The sequence below is a fragment of the Mustela erminea genome, chromosome 21, assembly GCF_009829155.1.
Source record: "Mustela erminea isolate mMusErm1 chromosome 21, mMusErm1.Pri, whole genome shotgun sequence".
NCBI classification, from domain to species: domain Eukaryota; kingdom Metazoa; phylum Chordata; class Mammalia; order Carnivora; family Mustelidae; genus Mustela; species Mustela erminea.
The window spans coordinates 25,217,622-25,238,552 of record NC_045634.1 but is presented as its reverse complement, the minus strand read 5'-3'; the positions used below and the strand labels follow the sequence as shown (position 1 = coordinate 25,238,552).

At 49.8% G+C, this 20,931-nt stretch overlaps 1 protein-coding gene across 1 annotated transcript; it reads left to right on the top strand.

Annotated features, from left to right (window-relative positions):
* Positions 1-8,373: 8,373 nt before the first annotated feature.
* Positions 8,374-10,521, top strand: HELT (helt bHLH transcription factor). Its single transcript, XM_032328807.1, has 4 exons — positions 8,374-8,495; positions 8,950-9,054; positions 9,294-9,390; positions 9,817-10,521. Exons 1-4 carry the CDS (start codon positions 8,469-8,471, stop codon positions 10,311-10,313), a joined length of 726 nt encoding a protein of 241 aa, XP_032184698.1. The 5' UTR covers positions 8,374-8,468; the 3' UTR covers positions 10,314-10,521.
* The last annotated feature ends 10,410 nt before the right edge of the window (positions 10,522-20,931 follow it).

The following is a 20,931-nucleotide window of genomic DNA, read 5'->3' as shown; positions in this document are numbered from 1 at the left end:
AAAACTGCCACACACACACACACAAACACAAATGGTCCACAAAACATTCTCCTTGCCTTCTGAAGTTTTTACGATGCATCGTTATCAGCAACCAGTCTTTTACTCTTCAACTTAAATGGCCAAATGACACAAGCGGCTCTGAGACCGTTCTCCTACCACTGAGTAAGACTTGGGTGGTGGGTATTGGAAAGAATATTCATTTAGTCTTCTGAGCTTTCTGGGCAGACTTGGTGACCAAGCCATCTCCAGCTGCCTTCTTGTCCCACTGCTTTGAGGACACCCACAGCAACCGTCTGTTTCATGTCCTGAACAGCAAAACTGCCCAGAGGAGGATAGTCAGAGAAGCTCTCAACACACAGAGACTTGTCACGAACAATATCAACAATGGCAGCATCACCAGAGTTCAAGAACTTGGGACCATCTTGTAGCTTTTTTCCAGAACGACGATCTATCTTCTTGTTTGGCTCAGCAAACATGCAAGCAACATGAGCTGTGTGACAGTCCAGCACAGGTACATCTCCAGCACTGCTCTGGCCTGGAAGATGCAGGATAATCACCTGAGTGGTGAAGCCAGGTGCTTGAATGGATGGATCATGTTCTGCTGTCACCAGCCACACTACCACGACGAACATCTTTGACAGATACCTTCTTGGCACTGAAGACATTGTCTTCTTGACGCTGTCCCAGGAAGACCTCACTCAAAGCTTCATGGTGCATTTCAACAGAATTGACTTCAGTGGTAACATTGACTGGAGCAAAGGTGACCAGTATGCTGGGTTTCAGAACATCAGTCTCCACTTGGCCCATAGGGACAGTACCAATCCCACCAATTTTATAGACGTCCTGGAGAGGCAGAAGCAAGGGCTTGTCAGTTGGACGAGATGGTGGCAGAAGGCAATCCACAGCTTCCAGCAGTGTGGTTCCACTGGCATTCCCATCCTTATGGGTGACTTTCAATCCCTTGAACCAAGGCATGTTAGCACTTGGCTCCAGCATTTTGTTATCATTCCAACCAGATGCTGGCACAAAAGTTACTGTGTTGGGGTTGTAGCCAATATTCTTAATGTCGGTGCTGACTTCCTTAACCATCTCCTTACATACTGTATACTGTCCGGCTGTAGGACAACTCAGTGGAACCCATTTTGCGAACACCAGCAATTAGTTCTTTCACACCCAGTGTGGAAGCCAGAAGGGCACACCCATGGGTCTGCCCATTCTTGGAGACGCCTGCTTCAGATTCACCAACACCAGCAGCAATAACCAGGACAGCACAGGCAGCCTGAGATGCGCCTGCAATCATGCTTTTGATAAAGTCTCGGTGTCCTGGAGCATCAGTGATGGCCACATAGCACTTGCTGGTCTCTAATTTCTACAGGGAGGTATCAATGGTGATACGGTGTTTACGTTCAGCTTTCGGTTTTTCTAAGACCCAGGCACACTTGGAAGGAGCCCTTTCCCATCTCAGCAGCCTCCTCCTCAAATTTTTCAGTAGTTCTTTTGTCGATCTCACCACGTTTGTAGCTAAGATGACCAGCAGTGGTAGACTTGCCGGAATCTACATGTCCAGTGATGATGATGTTGATTTGAGTCTTTTCCTTTCCCATTTTGGTTTAGGTTGAGCACCATTTTTCATTACACCTGTGTTCTGGCTGCAAACCCATTGCAAAAAAGCTAAAATTCCTCAAATTCAGGTCTCATCGGTAAGATTAATGTAAAGAAATAGAGCGGATGGAAACCTTAAGCAGTGGGGTACAAATGGGAAAGTGGAAGACAACAAACAGGCAGATTACAAATGAAGGTCTCCCCCAGAAGGGCTGTCCCCTTAGTAGGGTCCTTCTTTTGACCCGTGAGAACTTACAGAGTCTTCAGATACCCTACATTCTTTCTCAGTGGCTTGGATGTCACTGCATCCAATGTCTGGCACACAGTGAATGCTGGATCTGATGGTGAATGAATGGAGAGGACAGGGAGGAAGAGGAAGAGCTGGCCTGTCACCTCTAGGCATGGATGGGATCAGGTGACCTACCCTCAGACCTCCGTGATTACAGCCCATACAATGGAACTGTTATTAACATTGCTATAATGTCCATGTCTCCCCAACCTGAATCTTTTCCCCAAGTTCTCAGTCATGTATTGTAATTTACAATACTTTATTGTCTTCAGTAACATACACCTCTAGTTTTCTGTGCAAATTTACTCCATAGAACAGATGAAATCTTCAGGCTATAGGAAACACCAAAGCTATGAGGCAAAGCTGCTCAGGGGTAACTTCTGGATCCACTCAAGTTAACTAAGAGCAAAAAGCTGTAATTATCAACCCAAAAGAAAGCCAGTTGCTGAGAATAATCAAAGATAAAGGACAGCGTTCACGGCATCTGCAACACACTTTCTGATGCAATGCTAACATCCAAATATGAAAGGCAACAGCCTCATCTCTCCTGCAATCTCCTAAAAGTAGTATTTCTCCGGGTGCCTGGGTGGCTCAGTGGGTTGAGCCTCTGCCTTCGGCTTGGGTCACAATCCCAGGGTCCTGGGATTAAGCCCTGCATAGGGCGCTCTGCTCAGCGGGGAGCCTGCTTCCCCCCTCTCTCTCTGCCTGCCTCTTTGCCTACTTGTGATCTCTCTCTCTCTCTCTCTCTGTCAAATAAATGAATAAAATCTTTTTTAAAAAAGTAGTATTTCTCAGTGTTTATATTTATACTCCCCCCCTAGTTCTTGTAGTTCTCTTTAAAGTCCAAAAATAAATGGTAAAATCGGACAACATGGGGTCACGGATGCCAAAATAATCCTCAAGACTCCTCTCCCAGTTTTTACTTCATTCAACAAAACAATGTGGGAAAACTACATTTGAGAGCATCTACTACTTTCAAGTACTACATAGACAGGAAGCAAACAAGTACTTGCACATAGGAGACCTCACTCAAGGGAAGTAGTACAAATGCCCTACAAAATATCTGGAGAAGCAGAGCTACAAAGCCCCCTTTGTTCGTAGAAGACTTTCAAGCTAGCAATTAAGGCGTACCACCTAGAACAGCCTGGAAGTCCCCCTCTTCCTTTGCTGTCCTGCTGCCGCCCGCCCGGGGTAGCCATTCCTACCTGGGATTGGCCATCATGCCACCGTCAGTTGTTAAATACCAAATGGTGCTTCCGGCTTCAGCTGGAGCAGTGCTCCGGGCACTCGGAAGTACACTGGAGTCCACAGAGGGCCTTGTTCCAATGCAGATTCAGATTCAGTTTGGTCTGGGGCGGAGCCGGAGGTTCTGTGTTCCTAATGAGCTCCCAGGTGGCTGGTCTGAGGCATACAGTTGGAGTAGCAGGGGATTAGAGCACTTTGTTTTTCCTTAAAACAAAGCCAACCCAACTTCTGAAGGCATGCGATTCCAGTAGCAGGTGTGACGTGTCAGGATTTCCATAAGGGTCGAAAGAAGCGGAAAAGCCTTTGGATAAAGGGTGGTGCTAAGTAGCAAGTGTGGTTTCAGAACTGCTGGCCTGGTCAGCAAAGACTGACAGGTACTGTATGGCAAAACAGAAAGCAAAGAACAGACTGCTTCAGAAACGAGAACAAAGGAGATATGGACAAAGCCCTGGGAAATCTATGATGAGCACAGGTTTCCCAAGTCTCTGGACTCCTTCCAGCACCTTCTGTGTGCGTCTTCATGGTTGGAGCGACTGCAGTTACACTGGCCCTCCTCATCTTCTTCAGGTTGCATGGACAGGCACTGACCCCCCCACTTACTTCCTGTGGATGCCATCACTGAACTGAGAATACTACTGGTGATCAGAGCAGGGTGAGGAAGCGGAGATGCTGAGTAAGGAAAAGTCCAGAAAAGTTGCCAGCCTAAGAGGGTACCCGATACATGCCTGCTTGGAATAGGCATAGGTCGTGACCACTGTGTTGAGGCTACTGGACTGGGGCCATCAGTAGAATATTTTCTCCTTTCTTAGAGTGCCAGCCCATGGGCCATGTCCTTTTCTACTGGGTATTCCCAACTTCTGGCTCCTATCAGGATTCACAACATGCTGCCATCACAGCACTTGTGAGAAGGAGGAGCACGCAAAGGGGGACCAAGGACGCAGCTGATGCCTCCAGTAACAGTCACGCCAGCCAACGGCAGGCAGCTGGATGTCCTACAGAAAGCTTGCCAGTGTTACGTCACAGCGCCCTTGACTAGACTCTCCTGCACAGTAACAGAGAGGAAGCCGGAGCAGCTGGCCCTGGAGGTCACACAGCAAAGCCACAAGCAGGGGAACACTTTGAGCCAGCAGCTTGGTGTGCACTGCTGAGCAGCCTCAGGTCTTCCCCTCACCCCCTCAGACACTCCCGCAGTAAAATGGTGTGCTGGATTTGATGGTCTTTCAGTTTCTTCTCAGAGGAAGCATCCTGCCATCCCACATCCCGTGACGCTACTGACTTCAGAAAGAGAGTCTAGGAATTCAACTCCCTTCGTCCCTCCTCTTGCTGGTCCCAAGAAGCGGAGGAGGGTCCGCCAGAGCCCTGTCTTCTCCACTCTCTGGCAAAGACTCACATTTTCTCACTTGATTCAATCCCCAGTCCCATTAATGAAACTAGAAAAACCTGCTCTCTGCATTAGAGGTTAGTGTTGGAGGGAGAGCTCTGAAACCACCCAGAACACTTTGTCTTAGAGCAATTTGGCTAAAATGACCAAATAGTCACTACATTTTCTCGTTCTATTCACTTCCTCTTCCCCTTCCCAAATCCATAAACCTTCAGTTTCTAGAATTGGGAAGAAACCCCTAAGAGTCCTTCTTTGCAGTGTTTGGAACCTACAGGTCAACTCTATAAGGAAAAAAAAAAAAGCAATGATCACAACCCTAACATACATATTCTGCTTGTGACAGCCGTGTTCTCCACAAAGGTCTTCAGATGCTAGGAGTCTAAGTGAGGACTAATATTTGGTTAGCATTGTTTAATTTCTAAGTAGTCTTCCTAGGTTTGCTTTGAGGCTAATGTTTGCCTCATTTGAAATGATTCTGATGTTAAGAAACTTCTGTGCTTAGAGCCTTTTTTTCAGTCTCCCGCACGCAGAGAGAACCCTGCTGGCCAGCAAGCACAGGTGACACCACCTGAGAGACAAGTATCCAACACCCCCCCCCAAACATTTGTCCAGTTTAGGTCAATTTAACAAATCTCATGAGAAAGTACTGTGGCCTTTTCAGGAGAGGGAAGCTCTCTTTGAGATGAGGGGGAAAAAAAACAGAACATGAAATGAATGAAAATATCACACACAGGTGCAGAACCCACGAAACAGAATCACCAGAGAGCCACTGCAGGACAAACTTCTGGGCAAAACAACACTGAATTGGGCACTTCAGTCTTATTTTAGGTGCCTTGCTTATATTTACTTATTTCATTTCAGGGGCCACCTCGTGGCCTAGTCAATACACTTGTGGTTTCCATTTCACAGACAAGGACACAGCTTGGTTCTGGGTGGGAACAGGTCAAGGTCAGGGAATACTTTATCAACTTTATCAATCCTGCCCAGGAGGATTCAAGGGAAGATGGCCATGAGGGTCCCGGCCAGGCACTTTCTGGCACTTTCTGGCAGTGTGATTGGAGCTTTCAGGCTGGGACAGAATACAGTCCTTGCCTCCCCTGAACCAGGTGAGGCCAGACATACCCTCTCTCCCAGAAAGGATTGCCGCCCCCGGGGGACGATGCATTGAGCAAGCACATGCCTGCACCCCACCTCCACCCACCTACCCACCTTCACTTGGACCCCCTGCCAAGCCACACTCGGGTACTTACAGCCTTGGGCAGGCTGGGGAGCCCAGCTCCTAGAGCAAACACGGGAAACTAAACAGTTTGCACAGAATGAAATTTGGCCCGTGGAAGGTGCCTGCCTGCAGCTGGTGGTTAACACCAGCAGTAAGAGGATCAACGCCTAGTCCGCTGGCTTAAAAGGGGGGTGGGGTGGGGTGAGAAGTGTGCGCGCTCCCTTTTACCCATTCACGTTAGTTAATTTGGATGATAAGGGTTTCTGTTTAATCCTTTTGTGTGCGAGTGAATGTACTGAAATCGACAACCCCTGAGAGGGCACCCGCGGCTGGCCAAGCGACCTGCGGGAGGGTGCGGGTCGTGTCCAAGCTGGCGTGATGTAAAAAAGAAACGTCCCACCGAGACTGAAAGCAAGACCAAGAGACACCTTAGGGGTGCGTCGGGCCGACCAAGCCCCACACCTCCCAGGCCACATCGGGTGGGCTGCCCTCTTCCCCAAGGCACAACACCCAAACTGCCTCTGCGCCCTAGGAGTCCCCTAGGTCCCACCAGCCAGCGGGGGCCCCCTCCCTAGCCACTTCGCCTGAGGACTAACGACCCGCAAAGGGAGAGCCCAGGCCCTGCTATGGCCTAGCAGAGTAGAGAGAATATAAGTGAGGTGGGGGGCAGAGAAGGAGGGAAAGCTATCGAAGGCAAGGTCCCCGTTGTTCTCAGATGGAAGAGATCAGAAAAAGGTGACAGCTCGGTGGCTCTAGAGCAGGTAGTAAAACCAAAGTCATTTTTATAGTTTCCATCTGCAAGAAAGCTCACATCCCACCTATATCCCGCACGCCTGGAACCCCCGGGGTGCGGGTCCAAGGCTGCAAACGCGAGCGAGCCCTGCGGGTGGGGGAGGAGGCCCCCCGGCCGCCGGCCAGGCTGCCCGCAGGGGCGCAGGAGGCAGAGAGAGTTCCCAGCCGCCGCCGCCCCCCTCCTTCCCCTCGGGCCCGTCCGGCAAATTTCTTCCCTGGTTTCTGTTCGTGCCTTCCCTCCCTCCTCCTCCCCCGATATATTCGCTCTCTAAAACCATAAAAAAGAGATCAACTTCCCTAACTTCACGGAGCCCTTTTCAGTGACAAATATTGATGCCCAAAGTGTCTGCGCTCTCCCGCCCCCAAACGTTAAGAAAAGGCGCCCGCGAAAGGGGGACATAAAAAGTTAACAATGCTGTGAAAATATGTTTGCAGAAAATAGACAATCGTTGGATTAAACGTATTCAAGTATGAAATAATGCCTTTTTGTGTCAAAACTTGGGCGATGGGCGGGTACAAAAGTTCCCTGTGGCAGCTACTTGCTCCCTTTGTGAGCCGTGCGCTTTGGCGTCTCCACTTGGGCGCATTACTCAGAGCACTCTAAGCGCGATTGTTTCTCCCTTTCTAATGACATTTACCGGATCAAAACATGCTGTTAATTCGATCAGAAGGCTTCACCCTCCCTGACAAAGCCACAATAATTTCTCCTGAAGTTTGTTAAATTGACCAAAATTAGGCAAATGAATAGGGGTCTGTAGGCGCCCCCTCTCGCAGGTGACGTCGTATAATGCTCGCCTGGGCCAGCTGCATTCCCCCTTTTCTTCTCGGCCCACTCTTCTCCATGTTGCCCCCCCAATCCTCCCAGCCCCCCCCCACTCTCTCTCTCTCTCTCACACACACACACACACACACACACACACACACGCCTGCCTGTTTCTCCTCCCCCACCCTCTGGCATTATTAAAATTTAGCCCAATGAAACTATTCATACTTTTCAATGGACATTTTCGTATAGGATAATAGGCTACAAATTGAGCCTCTTCCCCCCGCGAAGAGAGAGCCCGAGGGGGGGAGAGAAGAAAGCAAGCGACGTGGCCAGGGAGTAGGGGGGAGCGTCGCGTGCCAAAGACCCGCGGGAGGGGCGAGGCGAGGCGGGAGCCTCGTGTGCCAGCCGCAGCCCCACACCTGCCGGGATGTCCGGACAAATAAAGCGGTGTAAACAAAAAGGGGGGAGATGGACGTGTCACCAAGTCGTGTGAGAAAAGCCTGGGAACAAACGGGGCGCCTCCGTCTCCAAGAGCTCTCCCTTGAACCCGGCGGAACAGCCTATTAAAGGCTTACTTAATTACTTTAATGACTCTGGACAGGCTTTAAAACGCACTCGGCGCTGGGACTGCGGGCTTGCTGGGATTTGTAAACAGGCAATCGTGTGAGACTCAGCGGTGGGACTAAAGGAGGCGACACTGTTTTGTGAGGGTCCTCGCCCCCCGGTGCCCGCGGCCGCTGCGCTCCGGCGCTCTGCGCCTGCGACTGCTGCAGGCGCTCGCTCGCCCGCCGGCCCCAGTTTACCGCCTCCTTTTCCCGCCTGGGCTGTTGCCATGCAAATGTTATTCCCCCGCCGATCACGTGTCCTTTGAAGGGCCACGTGGATTAACAAAGCTGATCTGCCCCCAGCTCGCCCCCCTCGGCTGCTAATTTTTTTTTTTTTAACTTCTTTAAAACTGATCTTGAATGCATACATCCCCCAAACGCAGCTCCCCTAATCCTATGGAATAATTCAACTCGTGAATGCACTTGGAGCCCTAGATGACCGCTTTATAAGGCAGTCCCTCGGAGTTGGGAGGCTGCAGTCTACCTGGGACACTCGAGGAAGCACACGAGGCGGAAAGTGGACGGGTGACTCGCGCCACCGCCTCTCCCGAGGGCGCGTACTGACCAGGATGTCAGACAAGCTCAAGGAACGCAAAGTGAGTCGGCTGAACCCAGGCGGCCCTTGCGCCCTGGTGGTGGGGGCGTCTGACTCCCCCAGCTGCCACCTGGCTGGACAGACGGCAGGGATGCGGCACGCGGGACTCTCGTGCGGAGGAACCTTGAGTGGTTTGAGTAGGGAATGAGGTTAGAGAGAGGAAACTCTTTAACTGAGGAGGAGCCCACGCCGAGGCTGGTGGCCACCTCCCCAGTCCCTGGCGCTCAGCTTGACGGCGTGGCCCGGCTGGGTAGGGCAGCTGGAAGAGGAGCGCACCAGCTTGCGCGTGGGAGGGCAGAGCTCATTTAACCCTTATGTGGAGGGGCAAGGACCCCTTGGGGGGGGTCCCCTGGGCAGCTTTGCGGGCTGGGAAGACGGTTGACACGCAGCTACAGCCATGACTTTGACGACTCTCTAGGCAACACTATCCTAAACGTACAAACCTCTGTTCGCAGAGAACCCCCGTTTCCCACAAAGTGATAGAAAAGCGGAGGAGGGACCGGATTAACCGCTGCTTGAACGAGCTGGGCAAGACTGTGCCCATGGCCCTGGCGAAGCAGGTAATGTCAGAGGCCGAGCTTGCACAGCCAGGCGCTGGGGATCCTCCGCTGCCACTCTCGGCAGGGATGCAGCGGGTCTGGAGACTGGGGGCCCGAGCGCCCGGTGAGCCCCAGGCGACCCTCTGCGCAGATCCACTGCGGCGCCCTGCTCACTGCTCCAGATAAAACCGCGCATCCAGACTGCTGGGGTCGGCTTGAGCCTGCGGGGTAGCTGCGAGGAGCCCTTCCTCCTTTTGCAGAGTTCCGGGAAGCTGGAGAAGGCGGAGATCCTGGAGATGACCGTTCAGTACCTGAGAGCCCTGCACTCGGCTGATTTTCCTCGGGGAAGGGAAAAAGGTGGGCGCGGGTTGGGCAAAGGGGAACCTGGGCAGGGAGAGTTCGCCGCATAGAGACATGGGGGTGGCAGTGGGGAAGGCCTGCAGGAGAGGTCTCCACTCTGGATGCGGCCAAGGGTGGGGGGCGAGGTTCTACGTAAGCAAGGGGGCGGGGGTTTCTGGGGATGCTGGATCCGTCGCCTGCTCTCAGGTGGGAAGGGTGGGGTCTGGTTCTTAAGGAGAAGGAGGTCGTTTGCTTGTGCTTTTCTGGCCTCCAGACTGGGGTAGGAGAGGACAGGCATCAAATGGGAACTCTGGCCAAAAAAAAAAAAAAAACCGTGACGGGAGGGAGGTGCCTGGCACACAGGTCGGGCTCCCGGTGGGGAAGGGGCTGCTCATGGTTTGTTTTTGTTTTTCCTTTCTGCGGGTTTACTCGCCCCTCCAGCAGAACTGCTAACGGAGTTCGCCAACTACTTCCACTACGGCTACCACGAGTGCATGAAGAACCTGGTGCATTACCTCACCACCGTGGAGCGGATGGAGACCAAGGACACCAAGTACGCGCGCATCCTCGCCTTCTTGCAGTCCAAAGCCCGCTTGGGCGCCGAGCCCGCCTTCCAGCCGCTAGGTTCGCTCCCGGAGCCGGATTTCTCCTATCAGCTACACCCAGCCGGGCCCGAACTCGCGGGCCACAGCCCCGGGGAGGCTTCCGTGTTCCCGCAGGGTGCTGCCCCCGGGCCCTTCCCTTGGCCGCACAGCACCGCCCGCAGCCCGGCACTGCCCTACCTGCCCAGCGCGCCCGTCCCGCTCCCGAGCCCTGCGCAACAGCACAGCCCCTTTCTAGCGCCAGTGCAGGGGCTGGACCGGCACTACCTCAACCTGATCGGCCACGCCCACCCCAACGCCCTCAACCTGCACCCCTCCCAGCACCCCCCGGTGCTCTGACGCTGCCTCGCCGGCCAGATTTCCCCAAGCTTCGGGCTCTGCTTAGGAGAAATACTGTATATTGTACAGGTGTAAATATTGTGCCAGCAAAAAACTGGGTGGGAGAAAGCCAAGAGCAAATTAGCCTCCCGGAGGATCTCCCCCTGCCAATAAACAATTTCTGAGAAAGACCCAAGAGATGGATTTCTTTGTTACCGTCTGTTCCTTCACAACCACGCTTGGAGGTGTCGAGGGCGCGAGTCTGATAGGGCCAAGGTGATGATCTTCAGGACGTGGGGGTAGGGGGCGCCGCGGGGTCTGAGGAGCAGGGAGGAAAGTCTAAATAGAGCCTCGTTTCGGGGCGGGAAGTCGTGGCTCCCTCTGGGCTCCAGACCCGCACGCGACAGGTGCGCACCTTGGGCATTTGCCTCGGAGCAGGACGCGCGCGAAGAAATAGGCCCATGACTCTCGGAAAATGCAAACCGAGGACCCGCCCCAAACTGGCTTTAGCGGACTTACGCCAGCTCCGACCCCGTCGCCCTTCCTACCGCGAGACAAGGCCGGGGGTCGGGCGCGCAGTACGCGCGGGCTGGCCGGGAGAGCGGCACAGCTCAGACCCCCGGGATGCGGGACTCTTTACGCCCTTAACACGTCTCTGAAAAACAGAATAGGGAGAGGAAGTAACTTCTGAGCCTTGGATCAAAAACAACATACGGCGAAGTTTGTTACTTTAGGATGACAACTACTGGGCGCCGCCGGAGGGTTCAGGGAAGCTGGCCTTGCCTTTTTGCGCACAGATCAGCTCAGCTTCAGGGACTCTAGGCAACCGAGTGAAGAGCCGGCAGCGATCGGGTCCAGAGACGCACTCCGCGGGGGACTGCTGCCTCGGCAGACCCCCCACCATCCGGACGCTGGGCCGTCTGTCCAGGTTCACAGGCCCGGTTAGAAAAAGGCCCCCTTTCCCCCCTTGCCGAGAGAGGGAGGCTGGATTTTAACCTTCTGCTCAACCCAGAGCGTCGTGAGGAAAATTTTCAGGGCCCAGAGGAGAGACTGCCAGTGATCTTTAGGAGATTAGGGTTTTCAGTTCCAACCGGATCTGCGCCCTACCCACAACACAGCGATACATTTGAAATAGCAAACAAAAATGTTTTTCTAAAGGCCCCAATAGCAAAATGAGCCTGCTATTGTAGGGTAAAATGAACAAGGTATCCAAGCTGCTAGGCTGATGGGTTTGCGGCGATTGGAAAATTTTTTTCCTTCATTGATTTTTTCCCCCTTTGTTCCTGTATTTCCTTTTTTTGTTCCCTAGCTCCGATACCCTTTAAATAAATAATTTGAAATCATGTAGCATGTTTTCCTGTTTCCAGAGGCCATCTAACCGAACTACAATGACTTGTCTTCTCCCAGATTAGCTGGAGGACAATAAATTAACTTATTCCATTTCTGCGGACAGGGTTTAAGGGAGCTCAGACCGGAGACTATTCACTGAGGTCATGGAATAGATGACCTGTAATTTGTAAACCATCAAACCTGATTGATACAGAGACAGGCGGTGGGGGGGGGGGGAGGAAAGAAAGAAAGAAAAGAAAACAAACAAAAAATAAACCGTCTTCATTACTTTGCCCATAAAGTGAAATTTAAAAGCGCATGGAGGGGGCACGGGAAATCGATAAACTTTAGAAAAGTTCTTGAAGTAAGGAGTTCTTGCCCTAATATCTACTCCACGTCACTACAATACTGATCTATAAAATGTGAGATGAAAATACCTTGTCCCCTTTCGAACTAAGAGAGCAGGAGGCTGAAAGCAAATGTCAGGCCAGGAGGCCTTCTGGATCACAAACATACATTGCGCAGTATGGGATGGAAGTGAATTATGCAGAAATGGGAGAATGCATGGTGCCTATTATTGGAACACATGTCTTACACCCATTTTCATCAGCGCTGGATACAGAATATGAAGAAGGCCTTTCAGGCTCTTTTTTTCTCTGAGCATTAAGCCAATCTGAATTCCCTTTGGCAGTGAAGCATTAAAGATATAGTGTTACCCTGGAAATATAAATTATTAATATATTCAGCATTTTTGTCACTTCTCAACTGTTAACCAAATTAGACAAAACTTTCTTTTACTAAGTAGATTTTCTCTTTGGGATTAGCTTTGGGAATGCACAGGGCCACCACAGTAAAAACTTTGGTCATTTACATATAATTTTGCAAACTTCCACTGGCCCATGACAGTCTTTGTACCTCAAATGTTGGTATTCTTGATTTTTTTTTTCTTTCTCATTTAACTGTGGAGGATAAAACCCTGCTTTGGATTTACAATGACTTTAGGATAAAAGTCTCCCTCCCCTTTCTCTTCCTCCCTCTTTCTCTGTGTGTGTGTGTGTCTCTGTGTGTGTCTGTGTGCGTGTGTGTTGTGTCTTTTTCAGAAACCTCCATCTCAAGTTCCAATTCTCCAGGCTTGGCCAAAAGTCAAACTTGGAATAGTCTGACTTTGCAAAAGATTAAAAATGTCACTCCAAAATGGAATCGATTCAAATCAGATTGTGACTTTAAAGTGTTCTTTCCTGCACTTTCTCTGACAACACATTACTCCCAGCCTCCCAGTCCCAAACCCCCACCTCCTCCCCCCTCTGTCTGAGTCTCTTATGCCCAATCCCTCCACTCTTTCTTTTAAGTAAGTTGTATAGTAATGGTTTCCAAGAGAGGCTCAACCAAACCCAGAAATAACAAAAAACAAAAAACAGTGGGTTTGGCTGGAGGTGACCCATTGTGATGCCTCTGAAAGGGGCAACCTCTTGTTTCTTGGGCTTCATCCTTGAGTGGGCAAGAATAAAAATAATCATCCCCATGAAATCAAAGGTTTTCTCCAGAGGCTTGAGGAACAAAGCTGATGGCTGGTGCTCTGGGTCGGTCCCTGTGGCTCTGTAGGGCCAGAAGTAGGAGCTTCTAGGCTCTCCAGCCGCCCCTGCCGAGAGAGTGGTAATACAGAGCTCACTTGTGCTTCCAAGCGTTATTGAACAAACACAGTCCACATATCCTTGGGGGCCCTCCAATCTGGGCTGCTACATACCCGGCACGGAAGCTGGAGGAGCAGGTCTTCACTGGCCCCACAAAAGTATGGCATTCCTAGGAACATGGTAATGCGTGTCTGCATACAGTAACACGCCAAGAAGAATAAGGCAACGTGCAGCATTTAGTAGGTGCTCAATAAACATTTGGGGAGTGACTAAATGACGTGCCTAACAGTGTTGAGCCTTTTGGAATTCTTCATCTGCCCTAGACCTCTTGTTTCTGGCCCCGAGACCCCTCCTAGAGACCAGAAATCACTGGTAGAGCCAACTGGAAACACATGGTATAACCTCCAAACATTCTGAGGGTCGTCAGGCATAGCAATGGCTCTGCCTTTGCCTAGAAATTCTACCTGTGGTCTGGCAGCAGGAGATGGTGCTTGGCCTGCTTGGTGAAGGCTATTAACTCTTGCTGAGGGCCCAGCTAAATGCAGACCCCAAATCCAGGGTTTGAACTCAGAACTAACCTGATGGGGTTCTGATCCTTTCATACGAGAAAGATCCAAGACTGGACTGAGCCAGATTCTACCCTCTTTTCTGCATCATTAGTTGTTCAGAGTGTGGCTTCTGGAGCCAGACTACCTGGATTTGCATTCCAGCTCTGCTGCACATGAGCTGTGTGCCTTCGGACAAATGACTAAGCTTCAATATGTCTGTTTCATCATCTGTAAAATAGAGATATTAAAAGTGCATATACCTCCTACGGGTTGCTAGGAGGATTAAGTGAACTGTTACATTCAAAGAACTCTAGACAGTGTCTGGCCCACAGTGAATGTTCAAGAGTTGTTAGCTACTGTAATAATAATTATCTAGTACTCCATCCTTTCTCCCAAAGAATCAAACCTTGGGGCTACCTCAAGATAAAAAGTAAAATGTCGAGGCAATCATTAAAAATACATAAACCAGGGCACCTGGGTGGCTCAGTCATTAAGTGTCTGCCTTTGGCTCAGGTCATGATCCCAGGGTCCTGGGATGGAGCCCCACACCTGGCTCCCTGCCTGGCAGAGAGCCTGCTTCTTCCTCTCCCACTCCCCTGCTCGTGTTCCCTCTTTCACTGTGTCTCTATCTCTGTCAAATCAATAAATAAAATCTTAAAAAAAAAAATCTGACCCCCCTCCCAAACAAATCTTAAACCTCCATTTAGGGCAAGTGGGGATAGGGAGCTCTAATTCCAGCACATGGTCAATTTGAGGGCTGTGGGCCCTTCTCCCAGCTGTGACTGTTACTCGGAGCCCCCCGATAACCTTGGAGTACCATGTCTCACACTCTCCCCTGCACAGAAAGCTGGCCTTGTGTTATCCTGCAATAGGTCTTGTACCTGCATTCCCACATTCTAGCTCCAATTACACATCAGTGCCTGTCTGGAGCCCATCGTTGTTTGGAACATGGGGTACACAAAAAAACAAATGCAATATTCCTTACGTACACTCTCTAATGCAGCTTTCTGCTCTTCTCAGCATCTCCCCCCACCCCTGCACTCTCCCCACGCAAGCCCTTCATCTGTCCTCCTCTTCCCCTGTCCGCTCCACTGCTGGCTCCAGGCTCCACCCCTGATGCAGGTGAAGGCTGAGCCCTGGAGGGACCCTGCCCCAAGTGCTCATTCCCTTGCTGTCTTGGCCTTCAGTCCTCATCCTCCCCACTTGTTGGATTGCTTGTCCTGCTATCTACTTCTCCAGGGGCCGGGGGCCTGGCTTAAGAATGTGTCTTAAGAATGTGACTTAAGAATGTGTGTCCCCCGTGTGGAAGGGACATCCTTGGAGGAATCCTTCGGACACCCCTAGCGCTCCCTTCCTGGTTTGCAGCTGTCAAGGGCGGTCCGTGCTCGGGAGCTGGGCCCAGGCACCCAGATGGCCACAGAAGCCCTTTCTCTCTCTGGCTGCTAACCTGCCCACAGGGAGCAAGCAAGCATCCCTACTAGGCTGGTTGGCAGATTTCTAGCTCTTCCTGTACTTCTTCTGGATAAGTTTAAGTTTAAGGTCAAGTGTTGCAAGCCCACCTCTTCATCCTCGGATCAGTAACAAAATAGACATTTTTATCTCCACCTGACACCTACATCTGTGTCTCAAATGATTCAGAGCACAGCGAGGAGGAAAAAAAAAAAAAGACTAATTAATCAGATAGCCTGAAACCCCAGAACCTGGGGGGTCTACACGTGTGCAGCTAGAAAGGTAGATACACACATACGCCCCTGTGCATCGGCCATGCCGACCCCGGAGCGCGTGCGTGTGTGTGCACAGGATGTCTGCTTGGGTACACGAGTGTGCACGTGGACGGGCAAACTGGAGCCGGAGGAAAGAGCCACCCACTGAAGAGAATGGCTGGGTGAGAACTTGAGGGACCCAGCTATTTCTGGTTGGCTTGGCAGATAAGTAGCAGCCGTGACGAAGGTCTGCACACCTGTTCCGTGATAAACTTTGCCAAGCCCTCTGCACCGTGGGAAGAGCTGAAATAAAGCAGAAGAGAGGCAGTAGGCGGTGTGGTGCCCGTCGGGGCCTGGGGGAGAGCAGGAAAGTCACCGAAGCCACAGAAAAGGGGGGTGGGAAATGGAGCAGGAACTCTGCACTGAGCTGCAGAGCAAAAAGGACCCCAAGAGAGCTGGGAACCTGCGTGCCTTGTAATTTCTCTATTCCTGACAGGCCTCATTTATAAGGTGTAGCTTAGAGGCAAGAGTCAATGAAAATCTAATAGTTAAAACTTTTTAAATATGATGAAACTTTTTAAATCCAGTATTTCTCTTGCAAGTTTTGACAAAATGAAAGTCCCTCCCCTCTATCACTGTTTTGTTATTTTAGGTCCATCAGGAAAGGTCTTTCTTTCTTTTTTTTCTTTTCTTTTCTTTTTTTTTTTTTTAAGATTTTATTTATTTATTTGAGAGAGCAAGCGAGCAAGAGAGAGAAAGCATGACCAGGGAAAGAGGCAGAAGGAGAGGAAGAAGCAAACTTCCTACTGAGGGGGGAGGCAGATGTGGGGCTCAATCCAGAGACTCCAGGATCATGACCTGAGCAGAAGGCAGATGCTTAACAGACTGAGCCACCCAGGGGCCCTAGAGGTCTTCTGCAATAAAAGAGTTTCATTTCTACTCACTAAACACTAGGACTTCATTTTCTTTTTTCTTTTCTTTTCTTTTCTTTTTTTTAAGATTTTATTTATTTATTTGACAGAGATCACATACTAGGCAGAGAAACAGAGAGAGAGAGAGATGGGAAGCAGGCTCCCTGCTGAGCAGAGAGCCCAATGTGGGGCTCAATCCCAGGACCCTGAGATCATGATCTAAGCCGAAGGCAGAGGCTTAACCCACTGAGCCACCCAGGTGCCTCAGGACTTCATTTTCTACATAAACAGGATTCCTATTTCGTATGTATATCCAAATATAAAACTGTGACCTAGTCCCGTTGCTTTCCAAATACAACCTAAAATGTACTTAGCGAAGAAAAAGAAATGCTAGAGGGTAGCCACGGGGAGAATGCACACAGGCCATGGAACTACAAGGTACAACGCGGCTCCGTACTTCTGGGATGTATTCTGTCCCACTTAGATGTCCAAGCCACGACTGCAGCCCATACAGCCTCCGCAAAACTGGGGGGAAGTCGGGGAGGACAGTTCTGGACACTTAGAGAAGTTGTTCTGGAAAAAGTCAAATTGCAGGGAGGGTCATTTGCAAATATATATTCTGGCCGCAAGCCACCAACAATAAATTGGTGGAAGCGTGAAGAGTCCCTGATCTCACAGACCCTTCCTCCTCTGACATCCAGTTAAGAGGGAGGTAGACAGGAATACATCGGAACCTCATCTGAACTGTAGCACAGCTCAGTCAGAAGGACCCGAGCAACATGGGTGTTGTCGAATTAGAGCTGAATTGTACCTGTTCTGACCCCGAGGCCCGGGCCAATGATGGCTCGAACATGTGCGCTGACCCGAGGCTATAGGGGTGGGGCAGGGGAGACATTTCATGGGTGTATCGGTAATTTCAGAGGGACAGTGCTGGTTCAGAGTGAAACATTTCTTCGAATGCAATTAAAAACTGAAAGAGAAATTTTAGGCATTCTAAAACTACTGAAAGTTGGATGATGTTATCTGCTTTCTTGGTAGGAAAGGAACACTGATCAGTGAGACAGCATTTTTGCATCTGTTCAATTAGGAATTACAGAGAGAAACACCAGGAAAGCTGGTCATGCTTTGGAGGATGATGGACTTTAAGAAACAGTGAGTCCCAAGAAGCATCGAATGCTTCCTCTGAGGACAGTCCTTTGGGTAGTAACAAAGAGATGCGGAGAACGAGAACATACGATAAATTTATGTTGTGCCTGAAGGTGGTTTGGGGGCATGAGGTGTTTGCTGTGGTTTGCAAGCTTCTTCCAAGAAAGATTCTGTGGTCTGTTTTTACATATAATGTCTGGTCGCACTTTGCCAGGACACATGAACTTTATCTTTATTAAGGAGGAAGGTGCAGAGCTGAGGTACTGACCAGAGGTCTGGGAAGAAAACTATCAACATGCAGCCTCTTAAAAGGCCCTCTGTAGGGTCTTCTAGTCACCCTGGAACCACAGGAGAGAAGATCATTGGATAAATAAACTCTTTCTCCCCAAATATATAAATATATCGCAACATCAATGTTTCTTCCCTTCCCTTCTTTCTCTACCCACCCCCACCGGTCTCCATCACCAACTTTTTCTCTTATTAGATAGGATCTACTTATCCTGAAGATTTCTTTGGAGTTCCTTAATGTAGGCAGGGGTATCCTATGCAAAAGAAGGGAAAGTGCTCCCATTTTCTTTTCAGATCTCCTTACCTCCCGGGAGACTCACCATCTGCCTCCCCCCATCCACCACTGTCCCTTGGTCGGTCCCTCTCCCTTCTCCTGAACTCCACATCCAGTCATCACGTCGGGTTGAGTTTACCTCCTATCTTTTGAATCTGTTCACTTCTCTCTCCTCTGCCACAGCCAGAGCCCAGGCCACCAACGTCCCCCTCCAGCTTCCCAGCCACCAGCTGCCACGTTTACTTCCTCTAGTTCACTGTCAACATGGCCGCCAGAGTGATTTCCTTCTAACGTACAGATCCCAAACTCCCCTGCTCAGCATTAACAGATGCCTCCCCAGGCCTCCTGGGATAAAGTCCAAGTTCCCTGTTCAGGTCTTCCTATTGTGGCCCCCCATACTTCTTGGGCCTCCCTGCTTGCTACCAACCCAGACTCTACATCAGGCACACTGTGTCCTTCACAGCTCAGGAGTACAGAGCTCTCTCTCCTGCCAGGCTCTCGTGTATGCCACATTTCAGAGGCAAAGAGAAGTTCAGAGAACCTTTTCCCCTAGGTGACTGGTCAGGACGCTCAGACCTACCTACTCTTCGTGGATGGGATGTGGATATTGACTCACCTCACGTGAAGGGGAAATGCCTACTTGCAGTAGCACTGAGCCCACACCTACAAATCTCTCTCTGAAATGGCTTCAGAAACATGGACAAAATCATATGAAAATGATGCTCTTGTCTGTATGTTTTTTCTGGACTTTAAAAATAAGTAGCACCATTATTTGAAGCATTAAATACACTCACCAAGAGGCATGGCGATTAAGAACATAAGCTCGGAGCTAAACTGCTTGGGTTAGAGTCTTGGCGCCACCATTTTCTAGCTGTATGACCTCGGACAAATTATTTAACAGCTCTGATCTCAGTTCCCTGGTTAAATGGACCAACAGTACCTACCCGTAGAGGGGATGTGAGAACAGTTAAGGCAGCGGTGCCTGGCCAGTGGTCTATACCCAGGAACTTAGCTATTACGGCTGAAGTCTGCATGGGATTGTTATACAGACTAAAGCAACTGCCTTTCAAACTGATGACCTATTAGTAATATTGGATATTTGGAAAAAAAGTTTATCTTGTCAATTCATTGTCTCTTTTTCTTTGAACCTGCCTTGATGTTCGTGTTTTCCTGTGTCAGAGAAGACATCAAGATGGAAGAAAGGAAGGTATCTTTTGTTGTTAGGACTCGCTAGGTACCAGGCACAGGGGCAGCTCCAGAAGTTCTAAATAGAGCTCAGAGCAGCTTGGGGATGGAGCAGGACGCGGGGACATGTCTTAAGCTGCGGACACACTGTTCAGGGAGGCCGTAGCTGAGCTGATGAAAACTGAGAGCCCAGTCCCCCAAAGGCAGTCCTTGCTGTCTTCCCTGACTTAGCACGCTTCACATGCTGCTGTCCCATTTCATCTTCACGGTCACCCTCGAGTTTCAGATGAGGGCTAACTCAGAGAGTCCGTCCTAAGGCACACAGTCTCTTTGGGGCAGAGCTGGGATTTGAACTATGATATGTCTATGTCTGCTTCCCAGCCCAGTGTCCTTTCTTCTCTGCAGCAGCCGCCACAAGTCAGGAACATCTCCGCACTTTCTTAGAATAGCAGGGTTTGGACAGAAGCTTGAGAATACTCTTCGTGTACAAAGTTGTGGTCCTCCAGGACTTTAAAACTCGGTGGCTGGACGTCCCAACACACAATCTTTAAAATGCAGGTTTCAAAAAACCATGTAACATTACAAGACTAATTACAAAAGCAATAGGTACTCATTGCAGAAGACTATAAACACTTTCGAAAGTAGAAGGAAAATACAAAAACACCCATAATACCACTATGTAGTTATAAGCACATTTTTTATATGTTTCCTTAAAACCTTACTGTGCACACACTAATTTTAAAATGAGTTTTAAATAGCGAATACATTTATATGATATAAAATGTTTACAGTACAAAAGGGTTAAGAGTGAAAAGTCAGGGTTCCTCCTCCCCAGGCCTAGCCATCCTATGCTTTTCCTGGGAAGCAATCACTATTACCAGTTTTTTATGTATCCTTTAAAAGCTAGTCCATGCATACGTATAAAGAAGGTCATTTTACAATTCTCTTTATTTTAAAAAATGGTACATTAAAAAAAAAAAGATTTAGGGCCCCGGGTGGCTCAGTTGTTAGGTGTCTGCCTTCAGCCCGGGTCATGATCCCAGGGTCCTGGGATCGAGCCCTGCATTGGGCTCCCTGCTCTCCGGGAAGCCTGCTTCTCTCTCTCCCGCTCCCCTTGCTTGTGTTCCCTCTCTCACTGTGGCTCTCTCTGTCAAATAAATAAATAAAAATTGTTTTTAAAAAACATTTTAGAAAGATTTATTTATGTTAGAAAGAGAGCATGGGTGAGCAGGGGGAGGGGCAGAGGGAGAGGGAGAGAGAGAATCCTCAAGCAGACTCCTGGCTGAGCACAGAGCCCAATGCTTGGCTCAATCCAATGACCCCGAGATCATGACCTGAGCCCAAATCAAGAGCTGGGCGCGTCATCGACTGGGCCACCCAGGTGCCCCAAAATGGTATGTTATTTTATGAGTAATATAAACATACTGTTTCGTGCTCTCTTGACCTGACCCACCTTCCATCTCCTTTAGAGTCATGTCTCCTTCCCAGCATTTCACACTCATATTCACTCAGGAGGTTGCCTAGGCCAGTCAAAATCGCCTTAAAATCTGCCTTTCTGGTAAATCCAGTGTGAGAGGGACCAAAGTCTTGAAATTTTTCCCAAGATCATCCGGTAACTATTGCA

Excerpts from the sequence above, each read along its gene's own strand:
- HELT (XM_032328807.1), top strand. The coding sequence starts at position 8,469 with ATGTCAGACAAGCTCAAGGAACGCAAA. Across the intron at positions 9,055-9,293 it reads CCATGGCCCTGGCGAAGCAG|AGTTCCGGGAAGCTGGAGAA; the intron begins GTAATGTCAGAG and ends CTCCTTTTGCAG. Across the intron at positions 9,391-9,816 it reads TCCTCGGGGAAGGGAAAAAG|AACTGCTAACGGAGTTCGCC; the intron begins GTGGGCGCGGGT and ends CCCCTCCAGCAG.